The 25,036-nt window shown below is 39.4% G+C and overlaps 1 protein-coding gene across 1 annotated transcript in view; it reads right to left on the reverse strand.

Moving 5' to 3' along the window:
* The window catches only part of CLASP1 (cytoplasmic linker associated protein 1), a 170,058-nt gene that overhangs the window by 56,411 nt on the left and 88,611 nt on the right, over positions 1-25,036 (reverse strand). Inside the window, exons 17-22 of the mRNA XM_053948460.1 lie at positions 24,613-24,780; positions 23,764-23,813; positions 22,442-22,612; positions 13,543-13,650; positions 12,030-12,056; positions 10,443-10,610 (exon numbers count right to left, since the gene is read on the reverse strand). Coding sequence (XP_053804435.1) covers positions 10,443-10,610; positions 12,030-12,056; positions 13,543-13,650; positions 22,442-22,612; positions 23,764-23,813; positions 24,613-24,780 — 692 coding nt within the window. The remainder of the gene's footprint in view (positions 1-10,442; positions 10,611-12,029; positions 12,057-13,542; positions 13,651-22,441; positions 22,613-23,763; positions 23,814-24,612; positions 24,781-25,036) is intronic.

Raw genomic sequence — 25,036 nt, forward strand, 5'->3', positions numbered from 1 at the left:
AGATAATTTTAAATACCCAGCATAAAGAAACAAAACTGAGCTTTTTTTAACACATTAAGTACAGTGTGGCATGCTAACTTCTATCTCCATGGCTATCAGGAATCTTCTGAACTACTTTGTTCCGTGATTTTTAAATTTACAACACCCAAATTACTCCAGGCTTCTCCCCAAGACTCTGCTGCCATCCTGGAGTGCTGAAATAAGACCACAGGAGAGACCTCAACGTATCTCTGATGTGGGGCTGGGAACACACCTGGCTCCAGGAATAACCAGTACATTCAAGCCCAATGTTACTGGGCAAGAAATCTGCAGATTATGCTCTGACCACGTTCCCTTGTCTCCCTGCCTAGATTCATTCATTATACTTCTTACAAACTTAGTGAAAATTTGCAACCACAATTATTAATCCTATTCTGCCATTTTTTAGAGCATTTTGGCCTTCTGTAGTACACAGGTAACCATACAAAATTTGATTATGCTTTGTACCAAACCACAGCAGCCAAACATGAAGTGACTATCACAGGAAGCCAAAAGCAAACAAAGCTGAGATCTGTATTACAACTGAGCTATTTTAAATATTTTTAATTATTTGAGTTAAATACAAATTCAAATTGTTATCTGAAAAATGCCAGTCAAATCAGCTTGCATCATTTCTGTCAAATAACATGATATGGGAAATGTTTTGAGAGTTTTAGTTAAGTGATAGCCATTTAACTAGACTCATGAGAAACAGAATATTTTTCACTCCCTATTTGAAAGGTGTTAATTAAGTAACTTTCAGTATAACAAATTCCTTATAAGATTTTAGCCTCCAAGAAAACACTGAAGCCCTCATCTTCTACATTATCTTTGTCCCCACAATTATGTCTCTGTTGTCCCAAAGCTAACCCTCATTCAATTATTTTTAAGATTCCCTGTAAAATATCCTTATTTCGAAAGGAATTACAGGTTCTCCATAACTGCAAATCCAGTACAGGGGAAGGACAGAAGTAACTGGAATCTGCAGATTTTTCTCATTACATGTCACATTATGCAAAGCCCAGTGAAATTAAGGGATTTTTTTTCTTTCAAAAAATTCCATGTACTTTGGGACAAGGCCCTGAGAATTATATGAAGGATGGATCAGCATGTGTTATGCTCCAAAGTTCAGTCTGAAAGCTCATCAGGTGCTTAATTTTTGTTGCTTTTGTGTATTTTGGAGGGGATCCCACAAAGAACTTTCATGAACAGAGACAGGAGTCCAGAATATTTAGTAATAAATGTGATGAAACCCATTGGGATCCTGTCCTAGACACTGGAAAGTGCTACACTGCTGAAGAGGAAAAAGAATTTGCAAGTACTCTGCATCAGTCAGGATTTAGCCCATGCTGCACAACTGATCCAATTTACAGGAGAATTGAGAAAGCCCTGGATCACCCTTTGTTTAAACACTGTTCACAATGTTCCTAAAATACACAAAATTAAAAACATCCAATAAATGAAACTCAAAACAAAAAGCCATGTTGAACAAAACCAGAACAGAAAGCCCCGCAGTGGTGAGAAGCACATGCCAAGTGCTGGCTGATGCACACGATGGCAAATGTTAAGATGGTGTAAAACAAGACTACGTATAAGAAGCGGATTCATGCAGTTAGCGCTTGTTCACCTGACTGCCCAACAGAATCAGCAGTGGAGAGAGCACTAGTGGACCTGGAATGACGTCGAGAAGCTGCAAGTAGAAGGAATGGCAACACCCACAGGATTAACACACATTGAACCCGAGACAGAAAATGCCACAATCCAAAGGGGATGCGTGTGACTGCTACCAGCAGAGTGTTTCATAGTGACAGGGAATGGCGCTGCATGTGGATGCGGAACAGCTACAGTGCAAGCCCCACAGCGACGCCTCCGCCTGGAGCTTCCCCCCTTCCCCTCGTGACTATTAACATGATGCATGACAAAACTCATTTGGAACAGTCCCAAACTGGGTGCAGCTCAGCAAAAACACCCCGATGCACATCAGTCACGTTCCAGACCTGCAGGTCTGGCAGGCGGCCATCACGAGAACGTGGAGCATGTAACTACAGAGAAGGGTTTAGATGTCTCTAAACCCCAAAGTGAAGCCATGAGGAATGGTTACGAACTATGCTTGCAGGTATTTTTCCACAACATTCTAGCCTATACATAATAAAATCAACGTTAACAAAGAGAATGCGTAACCACATAAGTAGGAAGAGTCATACAGGGAGGTCACCAACCACTGCAGAAGTCCTTGGGTTGGTTTCTTTTCCAAATAAACACACGTACACACATATTCAGGTGTTGCTACTTCCAAAGGTCTCTTGCTTTTAACAAATTTTGCATACATGTTTCTTGAACCTCAATATGTACATGCAGAGCTAAGGAGAATATGCACATCACACACCCATCTAGAACGACACATGTATACAAATTGTTAAAAGCAATGGAGCGCACACAGTAGCAGAGGAGCCTAAGCCAAATATAGCTTCCACTTCAATTCCCAGTTGTTAGCAGCACATCAATCACAAAATGTCTTTGGAGAAGTTTTCAGTTCTTGGCTTCAGCATACAAGTGAGTTCTTTATGAAAGCAAATGAAAAATGGGCCCAGTCATTCCCAAATTACAGAAATTTTGTCTTTTTAAAGAAGTTTTCCCTATGTCTAGCAATGACATGCTCACCAGCTCAAAGCAACTGACCCAAGAAACCGATTGTTCATTTAAGCAATTCATCACCACAGACTCACTGAAGGCCTTGTTGCTTTAACATCATAACTAGTACTGTCAAGAAACTGAAAAAATAAAGCAGAATCACCTTACAATACAAATAGGCTTTGTCAATTATGCACATAAGTGTGCAACAGAAAATTCTAAGTCTTCTGTTTAAGGCAAAGCATTCATAAACACAAATATGAATATAATGAAATAGGAATCAGCAACGTTGAGAAAAATAAAATTTTGGGGTTTTCTGACTTTGAGAGCTTCACTAAAAGCTATATGCAATATGGCCTTTGGACATGGAGAACACATGCATTTTTTCAAGAGTACTATCCCACTGACATCGTAAGTAAACTCATGAAAGATTAGCATGATCAGTGCAGGATTATGGACTGAACTTCACAATTAAGGTTTGTAGGTCACAATTGCTTTCCCCCAAGCCATCCACTGTGCCCCTATGGACACCACTGCAAGATCAAGGCCCAGGGAGAAACAATAATAACAAAAAAATTTCAAACACCCACATCTCTGCAAGGAGGCTGAGTACAGATTCATTCTTGACTGTTTTTACTAACTTAGGAAGCAGGACTCATGATACACAGACATGTATGCCTGCACTGCAGCCCCAAAACAATAGGATGTCAGTGCTGACGCTGACCATAATACCATTAAATGCAAGAATCTTGTCATTTCCATTTAGTTACTCTAAATATAATTCACAAATATACAAGTTAATCATTATAAGCAAAACCAGACTATGAACAGCAGGATTATATTACCTTTGCATTATTGCGAGATTAACTGGGTTCTAGAAATACTGTAAGAGAACCACACTGTTTTGGCTTAAACTGATATATATAAATTTCTTTGAGATGAATTACACACCACATAATTAACAAGTCCATGAACACATTTGATCTTAAAGCATGTCAATGAAAACACAAGAAAAAGGTAATACGGTAACAACTACATTGGGTTACTGTTGTTACATTGATATTTCCTCCCCACGTAACCTTTATGACCTACTAACAGTGTATTTCTAGAAATGCATTACTCTTCAGGTAATTAAAAATCATGAGCTAAAATGAGATTACTCTATCCTCACAATTTCCTCACAATAAAACAGTATAACACATATCTGTAACTGAGATTTTATGGTCAGTGTAAGAATCAGACTCAGCGCCAGTGGAAGTGTATAAAGCTCACACCAACCACGGTTCTGATACACTGCATTTGCTTTTCAGAACAAGGGTCAAGACAGTACTTCAATAACTGTATTTTCAATAAAATAAACAAAACACAGCACAGTGACACAGAACACTGACAAGCTAACACTGAAATCCAGCCTACTTATACGTTTTGGCTGGAGGAAAAAAGCTTCATCCAAAATTGAAGCTAGGCAGGTTAACTATAAAAATAAGCCACAGTTGTGGATCTACTGTCTTTTTCTAGATCTGGTATGAAATCAGCTTCGTTTAATCAATAAAATGTTCATCTATTTATCTTAAAGAGCTATGAACCAAGTTATGAATGCGAAGTTGAACTCCTTTCATTTTTCACCAGAAGTTGAGATATTAATGTAAACAGATTATTTTATAGCTAAATATAATGAAGTAATTGAACCCAAAGGCTTCTCCAAAATTAAAACTTGTGCTGTGTTCCATTTACACATTACATCACACAACTGTATTTTGTCACTATGTGCAAAATAGATACTGTAACACCATTCTTTATTAAATTACTACATAAAGGAAGAGGGCCTGGAGATAACTGTATTTCATGTCTGAGATGACAAGTTTTGATACAAGAAGTAATGTATTTGGTTGAACATATGATATGGCATTTGATCAGAAACATTAACTATCTTGCTGTATTCAGCATTGTGCAGAAAAACTTCTGCGTAAGGTAAGTGTAATGAGATTTTCTATTTGTACTGTACACCTTAACTGCAGTTTAATGATGCTCCTTTAAAATTTCAGTCTTTCCTTGGTTTTACACTGCCTGACAAAGTTTCCTACAGCATGTGCAACTTAATTGATAATTGACTGTCCTGTAAAACCTCTACAAAAAGAGAGCTGCTATCTCCACTGGAGGATTCAGAATAGAAATTATATACTGTAACTATAGCTAGCTGTAAGAAAATCGAATCATGAATAATTGAGTCACTCAACAACAGGCTACAATGCTACAAAATTACTTCACTGAGACCTAGAAAATCCAGGCTTGCCCTCCCATAGATTTTCATCAGTGTTACTAAGCAAAGCAGCACAGCCCCATACAAGCTGATTCAATGAAACTAAAAATTGCAAAAGTTCAAACTAAGCTATTTCCCTACTAACAGAGAAATGCTGAGAACCAGAATTGAAGCATGCAGAAGAAAAACAGAAGGGGAAAAAAACCAGGGTTGGAAATGGGGAGTGTCAGGAATTCAGAGGACAGAAAAGAGCTCATTCCACCTAGCAGTGTCTTGAAAGGGCAATCACAACAAGGGAAAAAGGAAAAAACATATTGACCCTTAAAGCTCCAATGCCTACTCACCAAGTGGAGGGAAGCCCCGAGCAGGGCTTGTATCTCGACTGCTCTCACGGCTGGTATCACGACTGCACCCCTGACTCATGCTGGGTCGGGGGATACGACTGCTCCGTGCTAGCATGCAGCATGGAGAGTTTCAGAGAAGGTGAACAAGTTTAATGAGGACAGAAAGCTCAAAGTCAAGTCACAGTTCTGTTAGTTATGGTAATTATTACATTAGTAATTACAATTTGCAGCAGCCTGCTCAGGCTCTTTACAAACCAACTACCTTACATGCTGAGCTGTGTTTGTGATGTGAAATTTCAGCAGCATTAATGTCTGGCTGACAGTCTGCTATTTTCTTAAGCAATCCAAGTTTTGTTATTCAAGTAGAGCAGGAATCTTCAATCATTTAGGGAAGCTCTACTGTTGCAAAACAGATGAGGCTGAAAGAAACCCTTCTGGAATATTTCTTCCCTAATTTTAAAATAAACATCCCTCTGGAACAAATCAGCAGACAAAAATTTCTTTAAGTAATACTGATATAAAGTTTTTACATATATTTGTCTTTCACAAGAAGAGTTTTTTGAACAAACATCCTAAGGAAAGAAAAGGTGTACTGCACAGACTTGCAGAGATATCTTTCTCCAATGAAAGATACTGGGGAAAAAATATTTAGAACCTGAATACCTGAAAGACAGGTTAAAAAGTGATTTGAATTTGAAAAGAGCAGTAGCTTCAGATATTTAACAGAAGCTAACTTCTGCTCCACAGACATTTCTAGTTCACCTTTATGGTTTTATATGCACACTTCAGGGGAGTTTTAAACTATATTCTTTACTTGTACAAAACCCTACATGCTTGCAGATGTTTGAGACCCTGAATGTTTTAAAAATGTTTGCAGAAAGTTATTTAGTAAGCTTTATGCCTGATGAAGAATACAGTATTTTCTTAAGGCAAAAACCAGCAGTTAATTGTCAGGAGAATTTAACGACTGTTTTTAAAAGGCAGTAGCATAATTCAAGTGTTCAGGAATCGCCGCTGATGAGTTTTCTCAGGCACAGAGTAAAACCTAACCTACCAGCTTTGGTGACAACACAGCAGAGGTACATATGCATAACATGAACGTGCTAATACTTTGACTGTATCCTTGTTTTTATAAAAATAATGTCATTTGCATGCTTCAGTATATATATATATTCTTACAAATCTCTATCGGTTTGTATACAGAACTTAAATGCCTAGACTCAAGGTGAAGTTCCTCTACAGTACTTCAGTGTCCTCACATAAAATGGATATATTAGCATCCTTCAAGCAAAACAGTACAGAACAAAATAGAAACCTTCATATTTAGGTTTTAAAATTAAAATAGAGACTTCTGCCAGATTCTTGCTTTGTCAAATCCCTCCCAGTTTTGCAAAACCCAGTTCATATCTCTGCGATGAATTAATGGTTCTGATGGTTGATCTCTGATGTCAGACAATGTGAGATGAGCTATCAACCAAGCTGATTATATGACCATAATGTCTAATGGTACTGAGTTAGATGGTCTTACAATAAATAAAACAGACTAATTTATAAGAACTGGATGAAATTAGGGTCCATGAGTACAATAATCCCATCTCAGATATACAAGGGGAAAAGCTGAGGTGAACAACAGGTAAAAGTAACATTAAAGTTCTCCACACAAATACTTGGTTTGAAATTGCAGACTCTCTAGAAGCAAACTTCTCATTCTTGGGTCTCATGCTTAGATGTAAATAATGGCAGCCTTCACATCAGGTTTGCACAAGCAGTAATTTCTCTTAAACAGAGAAGATCTGCCCATCTTTTCTACAATACAACCGTACTAAAAACAGTAAAGGCTCTTTAGAGAGGGAGAGATGTGAATAATTACAAAACTTAGTGGATGCACACAGTAGATTCTCCTTCCATACCAGCTAAGAGCAGCAGCATGAAGAAAATGCATTTTAACAGCATTGTCCTACACTAGTAGGACAATGCTACAGATGAAGCATAATACTGACTTTACAAACAGAGCACTCAAAGCCAAACACTGGATACTTCAGGATTAATGGTCAAATAAAAGTGTTGCGTGTTACTGGATACAAAAGAAAATCAAGAAAAAAAAAAAAAAAAGGATTGAAAAGAACTGAAGGATGAGTCTGCTGTGGACTCCCAGGCACCTGCCTCACATTTTCACCATCATGTTGTGTAGAGAAGATTTTTTTATCAGCTACTCAGACTATTTCCTTTAGACACTGACAGCAGTGAAGGCCAGCAGTGTTGTCATTTAGCTAAGTCTCTCACACTGTGACAGCCTGTCTCTGCAGTGCAGGTTGCAAAAGCAAAGAAGACAGACCAAGTCTCAATTGGAGAATTCTCAACCCCCAAAAGCTGGACAGAAATCAAGTGAACAAGTAGCAAAATGGATTAAGAGGAGTAGGCAGCATGAAAGCAGACAGTGTGTCCACAGCCAGCTCTGCTGTGAGAAAGTCTAGGACAGGACAAGAATGGGTTGTTTCCAATAATACTCCAACTTTGTAATGTGTACTGTACATCCAAGTTTTACCAATTTCATCCGGAAAGTCACTTAGACATGGCTCACACCAATATTAAAACACACTATCAAGCAGTCTTATGCCAGTGGAACCCAACAGATACAAGTATCACCAGCAGAACATGAAAGTGCCCCTGTTTACCAATCTACCACTTGGAAGAAACTGGTATTTCATTAGGGTGTGAATTTTAATGATTCTTAAATGGAGAATAAAAATCAGCAGACGCTTTCTTACATCAATACCAGCATTTTAGAGTCTGAAATTCTGCCAAACAGCCAAAGGAAAGCTCTGTAGTGGGGAACACCCAGTCAAGGCAAGTCAAGAACAGCCTGCAGATTTCCAGTAAATGTACACAGCATAATCCCAACAGAAAGAATGCTGCTGCTGAAGCTGATAGGCAGCTGTACTTGCTCCATTTTTTGGAGAATGGCTGTCTTGGATCTCTCACTTCTTTCAGAACCAGCTGTGCCACATGATCTGCAGAGGATCCAACAGAATTAACTCCAGGCTGATATTTTTCAATCCATAGGTAATGGACATCACCTGCTTGAGCACATGATCTCCTTCAAGGAGCCCAAAGAAACGCTCAAGATTAAGTGGACTGCACTCCTCCTTCCCCAATAGGATATCACCACTCGTAAAACTCACTGAGCAGACAGCAGAGGCAGGCTTAAAAATGAAGTGTCACAAGCAGAGACATACAGGTGACCACACAGGGCCTCAGAACATTGAATGTGCCTCATTGTGCTGCCTCTGGGGAAACAAGATCTTCAAGTTTCCCAGCACATAGAAGGAATCTACTTCATGGATACCTGTAGTCATCATGGAAATCAAAGCTAGCAGCAAGGTACTGATGCTAACAGACATCCATATGCAGAGGGCTCTATTATTGTTACTGCCTCAGGAGAGCCTGAAAAACTCCAGGGGATGGTTTCTGTATTTGGAATCAAGGTGAGTGGGAGTTTATTTAATGAAATGAACAAACAAAATAAAATATCAAGAAAATATAGAGACTGAAGCAGCACAACAAAAAAAAACATAAAATACTGTTAGCTACTATGCTATAAAGTAATAAGTACAATGGAATAATGGTATATAGCTGATAGCTCAAAAGCTATCTCCATCTGGGTCAGTATTACAACTTCCAAAATCCAATAAATAGACAGAATTTCTGCAACTGAACAGTAAAGTGTCAGACACTCCTGTTCCCATAACAGCTCAACCCAGGCTGTGTCCATCAACCTGGGGGAACATGTGAAAGCCACACATCTGATACATGTCAGATCTCTCTCCCACTCTCAAAGAACAAGCACTGATTATGTTCTCAGGGAGCACGTCAGAGAAATTATACAAACTACTCTTTCAAAAGAATTCAAGGCTCCTGTAATATACCTGAAAGCAGGCAACCCAAGAGTGAGGATTCTACACAAGGTAATTTCCCTTCAGGTGCTCAAGAATGTTTCAAATCAGACCACATAGTATGATGATCAGCTTAAACGTGTGTGATGGTACCATCCACCATTCTCTGCTTCCTCCTAAAAAACAATGCTCTTATACACAGTGATAGCAGAACAATTACCTCTAGTATTTGGGAGGCACTTTATATTTTAAAAGCAATGAACAGAAAAGCTTAATGTATTCATACAGAGCCCATAAAATAGATCAGACATGAGAAGAACACAGAATTTGGAAAAGCAGTCACAATGAAGATGCAGTATTTTTTATGAATCATAATGGCATATACACTCAGGTGCTTTAAATTCATTTCAGTATACTGGAAAGAATCAATAAAATAGTTCTTTATTAACGACCTCCTCTAAATAAAGATGCAGCTCAAACGTAAAATATAAAACTATTGCTAAGGCAATAGCTATAATTTTAATTGCCAACAGTAGGGCTACAATTTTAATTCATTTCAATCTACTAGCAAAGTCTCAGGAGATAAAAATAATTTAGAATCAGTATAATTTAAAATGTTTTTCTACATTAGCTTCAAACTTATAAAATCATTTATATTAAAAAATGAAAATGTTCAGACAGCACACTGAATACCTTTTCACTTCAATTCATATACACAAAGTCTTATATATATATTTACTCACCTGACTTTAAAAAAAAGTCTGCTGATAAATTTGAAAATATAAACTATTACAGAATATTTACATAACAGTCACTGAGACGAGAGTATCAAAACCAGAACAATTACTACATAAGTTTAACACGTGTTCTAAGAAACTGTCTCCAGGATATTAAGCATGAGAGAAGCAAACCATTTAAAATGCAAAATTTCTAAAATAATCCAAGAAGGTGCTTTTTACCCTTAGTTTCATGTGACTGTAAAGATTGCTCAACTCATTTTAGGAATAAGCTTAAATGAGGTCTTTTTGCTCTGATGGTTATTCTTGCTTCCTGATCTAATAATATTGCTCATGTTGAATTTCAAACTGAAAACACAGCATGACATCTTTAGGCTTACTTTGAAACCATAAGCTCAACCTGGAAAATTGAAATTATTGTCCTACAAACCACAGGCACATGAACTTGACAGCTGAGAAACTCAGAAGAATAACAGCAACATAAAGAGTTTCCCAGTCAAGAGGAAAGCCCCTCCTTCAAGCACACCAGCCAGCACATCCCTGCAGTGACTGTTCTTACCTAGGCCTATTCTGTTGGGACTCGTCTCCCGACTGCATCCCTGGCTCCGAGGAATCTTGCTGCGCTTCTCTGAGGATGATGGCACTGGCTGGACTCTGGATGTTCCACTGCTCAGGCCACCATAGGAGCTTCCTAAAAGCTTACCCGGAGAACTAGACCGGCTACCAGCTAGGAGAGAACCAGAAATGAGGAACAAACAATTAAAACCCCCCAAGATTTTAAACACACTGGCAGCAAAACTGGAACACAATCAGCTCTATATAAGAATCTAATCCAAATCCCTCAGAATACTAATGGGAGTGTTCCCTATAAGCTTTCAAGAAGACTGAGGAAAGCCCATGGACAAAGAACACTGACATCAGCAACCCTCTGCTGCCCCTGGAGAACAAGCCCAAGCAGACACTGCAGTGTATGAACATCCAAGCTGGCTTTGGGAAAGTTTGTGGAGGTGCTGGGGCAGCCTTGCTGCAGCAGCAAGGGATTTCCAGGCTGCCTCACCTCCTCATAAAGCAACACCAACCCGGCTGTGTGCAGAGCTGTGCTGCAGTGCCCTGGCTTATGGCACAGGTCACCTGCTGCAAAGCAGCTCAGGCAGCTTTGTGCTACACTGCAGTGGTGGCACTGCTTTTCTACAATAATTCAGTGAAGAAAAATAAAAAACCCACCAGAACTGAACAGATCAGCACAATAATGAGTAAATCCCATGAGCCTCACACTCACAGAGATGCCGGCTTACTTAGATCTGGCTGGTTAAACCTAAGTTATTTTTCACATGATGAAAATTTTAGCAAATTGAATAGTTGGCCTGTTTTACATTTCCTTGTCTGTATGAATAGTCCATGATAACTTCACATTTCTTCTAAGAAATGAGTATGTGAGTCCCTCAAAATCTGCTGTTGCCATACTATTCCTGACATTAAATTTATTTGCTGAAACACCAGGAAAAGTATATTTGAAAGGGTTGCAAGAGCATACTCAGGCAAGCTTACATTTTGAGCCTCTATTCATACTGATTTCTTGTTGAAATGCATCTCACAAAAATTTCATTTCCAAATACTTTTACAGCTAGAGTACAACAAAAGTTGAAGACTGTTCTTCTGTCTTAACATATGCAACTCTATTAGCCTCATGAACAATACCATAGCACACGTATAAACTTACTTGCCCCGTCCAATATCTTGGCCAGAGCCATTCTGAACCAATCAAATATACTCCAATACTGTACAAGGTGCCAGCTCCATTCTCCCCAGCCCAAAGCGATAGGTACCAGTCCTCCACACACCACCATGACCTAGAAGTCATCTCACTGGTGTCAGCAGGGATGTACTGAAGTAACTGAGAGAAGAATTCAGCCCCTAGGGTTTGAGCTGCAGCAGTGAGCCAGCTTTGACATCAGAACATAAGCTTACCATATTTGATTAGTGGGAGAAAGCAAAATCACCTACCATACACACTTTGATTTATGACTTCAACAAAATGCTTTTTAAGTCTTATAGTTAGGAGAGAATGAGGAAAGCTAAAAGCTTAGCAGTTAAAAAATGTGAAGGAAATAACGTGAAAAAGCAAGAAAGGGAAAACGTTTCTTACCACCAGCAGGATTAGCTGATCTGGATCCTTGATTATGAGGGCAGACCAAGGGACAGGCAAAAAGTGGATTAAAAGACAGCAAGACAATACAGCGTTCAGCATGCGGTTTGTGCTATACACAATACAGACAGATTTATTTACAAACATGTCACTCCTAAAGCCTCTACAGAATGCAGTGAATTAATGTGCAGATGCAACTAAACTTCCCAAGGTTGACCAACTTCTCAGCAAAATGTCAACGAAGACCCAAGTTCTGCTCTAAACTGCACCCCAACCCAGTCTGCGAAATTGCAACATGCTTATCCACTGTGTGGGCATGGAAAATATGGTCCTGTGACCATCTCATTATATTTGAATTTGTAAATTATTCCATGCAACATGTAGTTTAAGGATAAAAATCACATCTGTTTGGGCTAGGCTGGAAACGCAACAAACTAGACCAAGGCAGCAGGTGACCATCCTAAATCTTCATCAGGCATTCTATAGAAAAATTAGGTCCATAATCTTTAAAGAAAAACTACTATTTAAATACTTCTGAGACTTGTCTCATCTGGTCTGACCATTTTTCACCAAACTAAGTTTTGGGAAAAAAGGTGATTTCTGGCTTTGGATAAGTTCTAGGTTCAACACTGAAGAAATCAATTTACATTAGCATCCCAAAGGCCAAATATATCCTTATGACTTCAATGTAAAGATTTCCATTTGGCCCCATGTTCAATATACTATGTCTTAATGCAGATCTCCCAGTCTAACACAAGGCTATAAACTGCTTTTTCAACCCTCCAGCATGACAGAGCAAAGCAACGAAAGAATGAACAGAGAAGGGCTTTCAAATGCGGGTACAAAGCAAGACAAGTCCTCAGAACAAACAGGTCCTTCACAAACCCAATCTCCTATTCACAAGGCTGAAGGTCCTCATAACAGGGAGTTTATCTCTCTCCCCAGTTCCTTTTAAAAGTCTGAGTGACAAAATTCTCCTCAGATACACACGACAAATATGCAGCAGCACCATATGTGTGGCTCCTAGGAGAAAACCATGTCTTGTCAGGAAGCCAGAGAGCGCAGATGCGTCATGTGAATCAAAGCAGAACCCTTTTTCCCATGTCTACACAAAATAGGTAACGTCCTATTTTCAACTGATGCCAAACCCCATTAATTTTAGACAACTCACGTGTTCACACATACAGAAATAGAGTCACATAAGCAGGAGAGTCTTGGCAGGGCAAGCAGTCAGCTACAGGCACAGGGGTGTCTCAGCAAGACACAGTGCCAGTTATTTAGAGCTACACACCACAGTGACACGAAATTCTGCTGCACAACTGGTAAAAAAAGGCCACAACTAAGCATTCGGATCTGGGGCCCCGTTTGTCAGCAGGAGTACACACTGGCTAGGTGGGGATTTGTTTTATTACGTGTCCAAAGTGAGCCCAATTCTCTGATGGTGCTACTGCAATTCAAGAGAAACCCATTAATAACTCTTTGTTCTGTTCCCCAAGAATAAAGCAATTCTTACGCTGGGACTGGGACACTACTTTAGCGCGGCTGCGGCCCCGAGTATCAGCAGGCGTTGAGGTGACACTTGTGGCACTGCCAGAGCTCTGCCTCCTGGTGCGGATCCGGCCTGGAGGAATGCAAAGACAATCACACTGTTAGCAAGTTTCTTACAAAGGCAGCAGCAGCATCTAACATACTATACACACAATTATCCAGGGTACAAAAGAAATTTATTGGGAGAGGCAACACCTTTTATTAGGCTGGCTGAGATGCAGGGGAGGGAGTGGAAACAGCCACAGCCCATAGTCCAAAAACTTCTTTGCTTTCTGTATTGCTATCAGCCAGTTTAATTAAAAAATATTACCTCTCTATAGCCTTTGCTCCTGTTCTAGAGTAGCTTCTTTACAAAGGATCAACAACAAAAAATTTCAAGCCTCCTAAATGCAGCTTCCTGTATCAAATTATTACTTTCTGACAAGGTGATCACCCTTTCAGAGACAGGTGTGACAGATGTCCTCCCAAATTCCATCGCTGGGATTTCCAACTAGCTGTCTGGTGCTTTATACCCTGCTCCACCTGCACAGGCTGGCAGGCACTCCTGTGACAGTCTGTCGACGCAGCCTGACCACACTTCTATTTCAGGCTCATTGAATTTTCCCTGCTGTTTACAGATCCCTCATATTTATCCAGAGATCAGAGCTACTCTACTTGTAATGAAGAGCCCTATTTAAAATAATCAGTGTCGAGGAAAACAGATTCTGTGTGCCTTCTCTTTATTTAAGCAGATAATGAATATAAAGTCTCAAAGTGTTCTCAGTCCTTGTTCTATCCTTTCCTCATGGAAAAGCCAGCGAAATTTGAGCTAGGAAAGCTTAGGGGGTCATCAGTTCATCCCTTTCCTGGGGTAGGGTTGTTTCCTACAGAATGCCCTTTCCAGTGCTAAGCTTCAATTATCTGTCTCTAGTTAATGGGAAAGAAATGATAATTAAGAGTAACCAAAGAAAGCCTCCATCAATACTTTTCAACACAGCAGTTCTTAGCCAAGACTGAAGTTTTTTTTCTCAGGGCTCATGCCAGTGCTATCCTGCATTCAGAGGGTGACTTCCAGTTTCAGGCACAATAATGAAAGGAAAAAACCCACAGCAGGTAAGAGAAGTCTAGACAACTGCACCCACTGGTTATAGATACTCATCTCCTGCCCTCTGTCTCCACCATAAGCATACAGAGATATATGAACAGGGAAACACACACACTTCCCACCCAAAAAACCCCACTTCACATAAGGCACACATGCAGGACAAGACAATGGCAAGCAGCCCAGACAGAGCGATTGGGTGCTATGTTCCTTCTCTGAGCTCTCAAAATATTCATAACACGGTCTGAAAGCTTCTGCTAGACCCAAAGTGACAAGGAGATGCCTAACTTTGAGAAGAAAGGGCAAATTTGTTTGCATGAGAAAAAGCCTACAAGATAGCTCTACTTCAAACCTCCACCAGCACCTAGTTTTAAAACAGCTCAGTAGGCAAAGTACAGGTAAGTACATTCAAACAATTGTTTACAGACGAGACATGGAAGGAATCATCAGCAAAAACTTTTTAACCACTGGCTCAACTGAACAAGCTCTGAGCACACCCATGTGGGTCCAACAGCCATAAAACTGGCTACTGATGTCTTCTTTACCACCAGCAAAGGCTGCAGACTCCTCTGCTGTAGGGCATTCTTGCATCTTACAAAGGATCAGCCTGATGCACTGCTGGAGGCAAGCTCTAGAGCTCTCTGCCAGCAGATCCCACCCCATGCAAGTTTGGCACAGCTCCACACAGGTGAGCAGAGCCACTCTCTGACTTGTTAATGAGATGGACACAAAGCCCGACACAGGCTCCAAGGCAGGCTGGCATGGGGAAGGAGGCAGGCAGACATCACACTCCTCTCAGAAGCCTCAAGGCTTCCCTCCATTTCTATCAGGAAGGCATCACAGGAAGACAAGAATTTAAACCTGACCAGTCTTAGGAACCAGTAATGGAATTCATTTACATGCTTCCAGAAGGCCAGTGGGAGGCCTTGGCATTGCAGGAAGTCCTAGGGGGAAATCAAGCTGAAATTCAACACTACACACAGTAACAGGCAGTACTGGAAGATACATTTAGTGATGTGCATGGGCCAAGAATGGGTGAGAAGGGACTGATGTGTCCTCCTCTTATACAAAGGCCACTTAAGACCCTCAAAATTTTCTGGATTTTTCTGCAGCTACAAAAGTTGGGGTTTTTTTTCTTTCTTGTATCTTCATCAGTAGGTGACTAAGAAGGGGAAAACTGGGATAAGATGTGTGACTCTTCCAACTTAAGAAATACAAAGTCTAAAATAATATATAAAGTGAAACTGAGATTAGCTTCTGAAACCATTTCTAGACACTTAAAAAATTAAACAGAACTAACGCAAACTTAATTAACATGTGATTATCAACAAGACTGGAAGAAGAAAACTCAGCCCTATTTTGAAACCCCTAAGGGCTGGTAGGTAGATTCCTGCCAACTTCAGCAGTTTCTGAATGAATGAATGAATGAATGCCCAGGAACAAAATTCTGCTTCCTTTTGCACTGGTACATTTGCACACTGATTTAGGCCTATTGGGTGTCAGAACAGTGTGAGAGGAGAAGTTGTTCTTCCACAGTAAGAACAGAGTCCTAACACTGATACAGATTTTCTCATCCTTTAAAAAATGCTGATAAGCATTTGAACTAACATTGCACTGGACTTGCATTGTGCATATGGATTTTTAATATATATTATACCAAGTATAACATGCATATATAGTAGTTAATCCATACAACACAAATGTGGCTTCTACATTCCCCAAAAATTTCATTTGCAAACAAGAATCTGCACTCATATCCAAGACTTATTTGCACATAGGACTATGTGTGTGGCTTCATCTCTATCATTCTAACCCAGACAGAAAAATTAATTTCAAGCAGGACTGGAAATATAGTATCAAGTAAGCTATTTAGGCTTTTGCTTGTTCTTGTTCTTAAATTCAAACAAACACCTCCCCTCCCAAAACTTCTTTGCTTTCAAGTGGGTTTGTCTCCATATCCAGTTCAAACTACAGATGTAGCAATCCATATTTCACAACCATTCTTTTTATGCTGCTTTTGAAAGCATTACTGAATCCTAACAACAGCAGCATAGCAAAGGAACAGATAAAGAGTGCCCCAACTAGTTTCCAAAAACCATGAAAGTATTTCCATAAAAAGCCTTTGATCTAAATTTGACATGTGACACCCTGTTGTTAGTACAGAAAAGATTTTGAAAGAGTCCATATAAATGCATTGTGTTAAGAAATCATTTCTGGATTTTTAGGAGGTTTTGGTTTTATTTTTTAAAGTTATTGTCATTTTTACAACAATGGTTCAGAATCAACTGTGAAATGTCTAACAAATGCCTAAACCTAGAAAGGTTGTTTTGTTGTTTGTTTTGTTTTTTTTGGTTTTTTTTTTGTGTTTTTTTTTTTTTTTTTTTTTTTTTAGAAAAGGAACAAATCATGGAAGATTCTATAATAATATTTGTGCTTTACAAGAGGCTCCACCTGGCAGGTTGAGTCCTCTGGGTGGATAATGCAGCATATCCCCACCACCAGTGCACAGAACAGTCATAGGCTTTATGACACTCAGTCTGCATGTCACACTGAAGAAAATGGTTTTCAAATAGTCTAGAAATGGTATGCAACAGCCTCACAACTCACTTTAATCAATTCCATGCTGTGAATAGGGACACCTACAACCACGCAAGTTATATGTGGATACACTGGGACAATGATGCTCTCTCCAGGGATCAGGTTAATGCAGTTAGGTTACCCAGCACTGGGGTTTTTGCCCCACTTGGAGAAAAACATTCCTGAAAGAGCCTCTAGCCCTACCTGTATCACTGCTAAATAACACATGGACACGGGAGACACACAGAGATCAATTAAAAACATAGATAATATTTAAAGAACTTTTTACAACCCCCATCAGAATGGTTTCCATGCATATTTAGCACTTCTCCAATGTTAGAAAGACCTGACTTTGCACAATGATTTTTCCTCAGAGGCACTTCATCCTCATTGGAAACCATCAGGATGTGCTGCCTCTGGGTTTTACATGAGATCTCCCGCCAAAGCAGAGGGCTCAGTAAACACTCCACTTTGCCCTACACAAACAAAGCCAAATCAACTCAGCACTTGCAAAGGGATGGAGCAAGAAAAGCAAAAAACCTACTACCTAAGCAGTTCTGTGTAAGGTACCACTGTCAGTCATGACTTTGAATCAAGCCTCACTCCTAAGGACAAGGGAGAGTTTTAAGGCAGAGAAGAAAACAGGAATGGCGATTACTTTAAACTTGTGTTACTCCCAAAGCCTTTGATACTGCACTCAAGGTGTCCACCTGAGCCTAAGTTATCTGAAAACTGTAACAAACCCCATTTTATTGCCTTTCTGGTGAATACTAAAAGCTATTAAAAATTGTGCCACTGACTGCAAACTGCTGATTTTGTTTTGAATTTGCCAGTTGCAGGTCAAATCAGCATTTATGCTTTCCCTTTTGGAGAAAGGCTTTGTCTGAAGAGCTTTGACTTCCTCCTTGCTTTGAAAAAAAGGTAACACAAATGCTCTAAACCATTCCAATTAATGAAAGCATTATGCACGCTTTAAAAATATTACTTGAAAAGCTGTTTCATGATAAGCAGAATTTTTTTTAAGGTTTCCTTTTAATCAGGTATTACAAACATGGCAAAAGTGCTACCTCCCTAGCACTAGCTGTGATGATCAAAACTGTAAAGGTTTATCTCTTTTGAGCTTTCTGTGTGTAAAGCCTTAATGCAGTTCAAAAGATCCCCATACATGAAGGGTCTGGGCAATCAAGGCACATCTGTGCACTGCATGAAGAGCTGCACAAGCCTCACTGGTATACAGACTCACCCACCTTTCCATAAGGAAGTGCGTTTCTACAGCATTTGCCAATTGTTGGGATGTCACAACTTAAAACCAAAGGACTGATACTCAGCTCTTAGTTGGCATTCTTGCACTGGCATCACCTACTCTATCTTGCTCCTTTGTTTGAGCTGCCTGACTCCAAACCAAACCATGAGGAGAACCAAGGGCAAAGCAGATGGGAACTGCCAAGTCTACACAATGCTGGCTCCCAGCTGAGGGGAATGAGCAGAATTTTACAATGTAGCTACAGAAAGCCATGATGAAAACCAGGCTGCAGATTTAAGGTCAAGCTGAACCACACAAAAAGACACAGGAATTTTCTCTTAAATGACTTACTGGTGACCTGCAAAAAAACCCAAAACAAATCACAGGAGCACACTGTAGATGACATTTCTGCTTTATGTTATGTTTCCTTCTGTGTCTAGAACAAGAAGATGTTTTTCTCTACCCCCACCCTCTTAATTTTTACATTTATGTCAAGAATACAAAATTTTATGTTCCCTGCAGTTCCTGACCCAATCTGCAAGATCACAGAGTTGGCAGAAGACCTTACTCAGTTTCATTATTCAGTGAAGGACACACTCAGTCCTGAATAAAAGGGTTTTTGCCTCAACTATCTCAAAGGAAAAAGATGAAGAGTTTCAAAAAGTGATTAAACTCATTCTTGAAGTACTCTGGCTACAGTGTACTGAGTTTTCATTTTCCCTGACCCTCTTCATCAGAAAAGAGAATCCTACAGCAAAAAGAAGGTATAAGACTTGGTATTTAAAACTGAGGGGATAGCAAACTCAGTTTCTGAAAGTTCATCTCAATCATCCCTGCCCCAAGCAACTTGCTAGTTTCTATTACAGATTTTTACCAAATCCAATCTGCTCCTAATGTAACTGTTTTCAATTGAAAACAGTAACCAAATAAAACACCCACCCTTTTGCATCATGACAATAAAGTATTTAATAAACTAAAAATAGAGGTATTGCACAGGACAGCTGTTGTAACAGGCCTCTGCAAACATTATTACATCCAAGGAGAGGACTGAAAGCTGGTATTTCATATAAAACATTAAACCCTCAACATTTCAGATGAAGGCCAAAAAGAGACAGGTTTGAGAACTAAGATGAAAGAAAGAAAAGTGTCAACAATTAAAAAAAAAAGAAGAAAAAACATCAGTTATTACAACTTGGAATTTTCATCTAACTCATGATTTAGAAATACAGGTCTCAGGTCAACTTCATATTCCTTATCACTGACAGATCACAAAGCACAAATACTTCTCTCAACACTAAGTACCATTTCCAAAAATAGTACAGACCATTTCCTCCAAATAATAAATCAATGTGTCACTAATAGTAAGGAAATAACACAGATGTCACAACAGCACAGTGGCACTTCTCAGACCACCACATCCAAATACAAGCAGCCATCAAAGATATGAGCACAGTCCCACAAGACAGTAATAGATCCCTTGAAAAGAGACTTGCACTGGAAAAAAAAAGGCTTTGCTGGAGAGTGTGATATCTCCATTCTGTGTAGAAAACATTTTTGTTTCCAACTTCTGTCTACCTCAGAAAAAATTATTTCCCAGTGATCTTTTTTTGCTGAAGAAATAAGAAATAAAGAACAAGTTTTGATAACAAGCCAGAAAAACAGACTGGGATCCTTCCCAAACTAGCAGGCTTGGTGTTCTAGTAAAAAAAGCCTTTCCTCCAACTGTCTTTGGTGTAAGCCATCTCACTCAGACAGTTAACAACAAAAAGAGAGAGGTCAGGTTTAAAGAGGTTGACTAAGTATTCCTTCCCTAGAGATCATTGTTTACTGTCCTCATTTTTCTGCCATGTGATCATCTCATTCAATTCTCTCACTGCCCAGTCTCTTCCCGAAAGCATTTGGCAGTTGTGACCTGAGCTTTGGATGGAAAAACACAGCAAACCTTTATACATCAAGGAGAAATCACAAGCCTTCTGTTGTTTGGGAGGTTTTTTTTTGGTTTGTTGGTTTTTTTTTTAGTCTATACACAGGTCACCTTCAACCAAAAGCAGTGCTTTAAATAGAGAAACCCACATAGCAACTTGGTGACCAGAGTCATAAAAGCAGACTAATGGTTCTTAGCAGGGAGGAGCTCAAAGAGAAAGTGAAGAACACCCCATGGCATCAAAATGAGCAGGACAACCATGCAACACTTCATGCAGGTCACCAGTGAACATGGATGAGAACCAGGTAACACTTTGAGAACAGAGACCAGGTAGGGTAGTACGACTGTGGACACACCTCAGTTACACAGAGAGACTGCTTACCCTCAGTTTTACTGGTAGTACCATCTTTAGGCAAATTAAAGAAAAGTAAGGACAGGGTTAATAGGGAAAAATCAGTAACATCAACAGAAGTGGGCACTGTATATTAGCTAAATAAATATGAAAAAAAAACAAAAACAAACAAACAAAACCCAAAAACCCACAATTAAAGAAATTTAAAAAGTTGGACCAAGCAGCAAATCAAACCTTGATGTATCAGAAGAAAACACTTGCAGGTTTTCCCTCCTGCAACAACCAACCTTTGCCCAACTCCATTTTCATTGTTTGCCTCACCATTTCTCTCATGGAAATGTGCAGGTGATAAATGTCCCTACTAGCTAAAAAGGAAGCAGGATCCTTCAGGAGCAGCCATGTTTGCATCACTTAAGAGTCAATTTGCTACTTTTCTCCTAGAGCCTGGTTAAAGAACAAGACTGACACTGGATTCAGTCTCTAAGCTTCAAGGACCAAGTCAGCTTTAAGTAGATACTTTGTCCCTCTTCATTCTTCCTCATGACTAAAACTGTTTGATGCCAGTTTAGCCACTGAAGCCAGAGTGCAGCACAACTCAAAAGTGGTTGCATCTGTAAGCCCACCATCATGTGATCAAATTCACATTCTGTAATTATACCTCCACTGCAATGTATCTACATCTTGAACCAAGCATGAACAATTTAAATCATAGTAAGAATTCAACTTCTGAACTGAATACAACCAACACATCTAAGCCAAAGTAAAACATTTCAGATATGAAAGAAACCTGTCTGAAAATGGAATCCATAAGAATCATCCCTATATAATTCACCACTTATTTTTAACAGGTTAAAGAGCAAATGCCCTACATTAAAAGAAGAAACTCCTCAACCTAGTCAGTGAAGACAATGTACACGGCTTAAATCAAGAGCCCTGAGTTTCTTCCCTGCTGTAAAGGTAAATCGATGACAAGTCTGGGATTAGATTAATGTGAAACCAGCAGAATGAGAAATGAGCTCAGATGATCAGCTCTGCTCACAATAGAGATGAAGCTCAGCAAATACGGTGTCAATCACTGCCTTGCATTTCCTCCTCTGTGACTCCTTCGACGGCAACTCCAGGAGAGAAAGATCCAATGCAAAGTTTGTTTTAAGAAACCCTGAGACACCTGAAGGCGAAACACAGTGCTCTGAAGGAATAATGTGACATGTGGCTATAATCCAAAGAGTCAGCATAAGGAACAGATACTTATATCCTGTCTGATGACATGGCAAGGCCGACCTCCTCTTTGCTTATCTATCTCTCTCCTTTGTGAAACAGAAAGGGAGCAAACTCAACTAAGATGTACTATTCAAAGCATAAAACAATGGAAAAGCAGTTTCAGGAAAGGGGGGAAGGAAAAGAAGGAAAAGAGACAGGGGAACATATCAAAAGGAATTGAGTAGCACTGTCCTCAATCCGTGAGACGCAGATTATTACACAATTCAAAACTTTTGCTTCAAGTCTGTTCAGTTCTATTTTTTTTTCCTTAATCGCAAAGGGCAAGAGATCACACACTGATCCTGGAGAGCTGGTAACTATCTCAGAGGTACATTCTTCTAGTCAGAGTTTATTATTCCAATAAATCTGCGAGGCATTTTGTGCTACTAAAGGAAGCTAACTGCAAGAGTAGAACACGTAGATTTACCTAGTGATGCGTATGACCCTGGGGGCAAGGCTGCAGCAGAACTGAAGGGGGTGGATGCTCCAGAAGACGTCACTTTTGACTTGGCACTAGCTGCTGCATTCACATCGACGTCACTGCGGGATCGCTGCAGAGATCCTGGTGTTGACACAGATTTTGTACTTACTGTAGATGCTGCAGATGGGAGTGGGAGATCCAGAATAAAGAAGATTAATTTTTTGAGCTGTGTGCTTCAAAGAGCCTGACAAGCAGTTTAAAGTACTATTTTTAACACTCCCTGCTGGCACTGAAATACCTCAACTAAGAATGCTTTATCAGGGCAATGTGGGCTTCCCCACACTGCCTGCAAAGATATTTCATCAATGCTGCCCTGATGCTACCTCTAAGAACTATCAAGTTCTAAAAGCTTAAATGATAAGATCAAAAAGGCTGTCAGGCCAGTAAAAAGAAATTTCTAACAGAGTTTAGATGGGAAAGTTCAACCACAGTACCCATCACTGGCACGTGAGAGTTGCTGGCCAAAACAGACCTGCAGGTCCTTCAGTCCAGGTTCTAATAACTTCCTTCCCAACACCTCATCTTCTCATGAGGATCGCTGTTCCCATCACTTGTTGATGCTCACCCTCTTAAGCATGAAGCTTGACTACTCAGCTGCAAGCAAACATGCATTTGTGTGCACAGTCAAGTAGGTTACACAACAACATCTCTTTGAATCAAAGGTCTCAGTTACAGACAAACCAGCCAGAACCCAATCTTGGTCAGGTGTAAAAGGCAGCTTATCTTTTAAACAAAGTTTTGTCTATTATATTCTATATTAAAATGTATTACTTAAATTATTGTATGCATTTACTTAGGACAGAAAGGCTGTACCTAAATATTCCATCTGACAAGAAAAACAGATTAGCAATGAGATGGAATTTAACACTGTAGGACTTGTGTGCAGACACCTCCAGTAAGTGCTGAAACCACAGAGAATAAATAACAAAAATTGCAAAACTGAAGGCACTATTAGACTACATAGCTGCATATCTTAGCATCAGCAGCAGTTTATTCAAGTTATTACAAAGCTAAACATACCTTGGCTACAATTTTCAAGGCTTTTTAGGCTTCCCTTCAGGTGTAAGAAATTATTGATTTACTAATTTCTTTTAAAAGCATTATTTTATCAGCAGCCAATGCACAGAATATGGTGTAAAATCCAAAAGTAATTAAAATTTCCACATTCTGAGCTGCTGTTTTAGGGAGCAGTAAACAGTGATCAAAGTTGGGTTTTGTGTATCACAATTTCACACTTCCTTAGCACATTTTTCAGCTCCTGTTCTCACCTCTTGATGTTGTACTTCCAGTAGGACTTCTTTTAGCAGACAGTGGACGGCTGGAAGTTAATACAAACACTTATTAAAACAAAACTTGTATTTCAGTCATCAAGAGCAGTACAATTCTGTTCTCTCAGTACACAATGAAGTAAATAGGAAATTATTTATATGCAGGAATAAACTAACAAAGCTTGTTGTTTAGCAATACAGCACCATCATGAAATTATTTATAAAAGCATTAAGAAATAAATTAGTATTCACATTATTTGTGCAAAATGAGATTTTAAATTACACTTTTTGTAGATTTAAAAAGTTACACCAATAAGTTATGGGGTATTTTTCATATAGGTCTTACACTTAAATCACAGACATTTGGATTGTATATCTGAGAGTAGGTAAAATACATACATTCAACATAAGAGTTACATATTGACTCTGCAGTTACAACTCAAGTTTAATTTAGTCATTTTTTTCTTTTATCTGGCAAGAGAGAGATTTACACCTCTAGGAATAATGCTGAAGGCAGAACTTCAATCTAAGCAGTTTTAAGCACCTGAAAGGAATAGCTAACACTATCTGCTGAGCACAAATAACTTCCTAGAAAATTATGTATTGAGTCAAGATAATGATTACATTTTAAAGCCAGTACAGCATTTTGTTGTTAACACAAAAAAGCACGGGGTAAAAGTGTTAGGTAAAAACAAACAAATAAATAAACAAATCTATTTTGGAGTAACCAAGTGTAGAATCCAAATAATGACCAGATGAGTCAAAGCGATGTGATGGTTCCCTTCAATTTAATGGAGCTGTCTGTCAGCAGTTGTTGAAGTGGAGAGGTAGTGACACAGAAAGCCTTACTTGAGACTCTCCTGGGAGCTGGAGGAGGAGCGATCTGACTGTGGCAGGGACACGATGCTGTCAGAGTTCTTCAAATGTGACTGCAGGGCCTTCTGGTAGGAAGACTCCAAGGTGTGGTACAAATGCTCTGCCTCTCGGCTGAAGTGACTGTGGAAACCCCAGTAGCACCTGGAAATGATGCACAGCACTATGAACACACCCTTGTCACATTTTAGGGGACTGTGGCACAAAGGCACAGCCAGAGCCCTTCTCACTATTCCCATCAGTGAGCTCCGTAGCCCAGGCATTTCAAGCACCTACTGCCCTGACATATTTAAACAGCTTTTTCAACCATTGTATTATTAAAACAGCTGCACAAAAGACAAACCAAATAAAAGAACCATTTGGTGCATTTGTTATAAAAACAGGAATAGCTAACAAAGCT

This window comes from Vidua chalybeata, chromosome 7, assembly GCF_026979565.1.
Source record: "Vidua chalybeata isolate OUT-0048 chromosome 7, bVidCha1 merged haplotype, whole genome shotgun sequence".
Taxonomy (NCBI): Eukaryota; Metazoa; Chordata; class Aves; order Passeriformes; family Viduidae; genus Vidua; species Vidua chalybeata.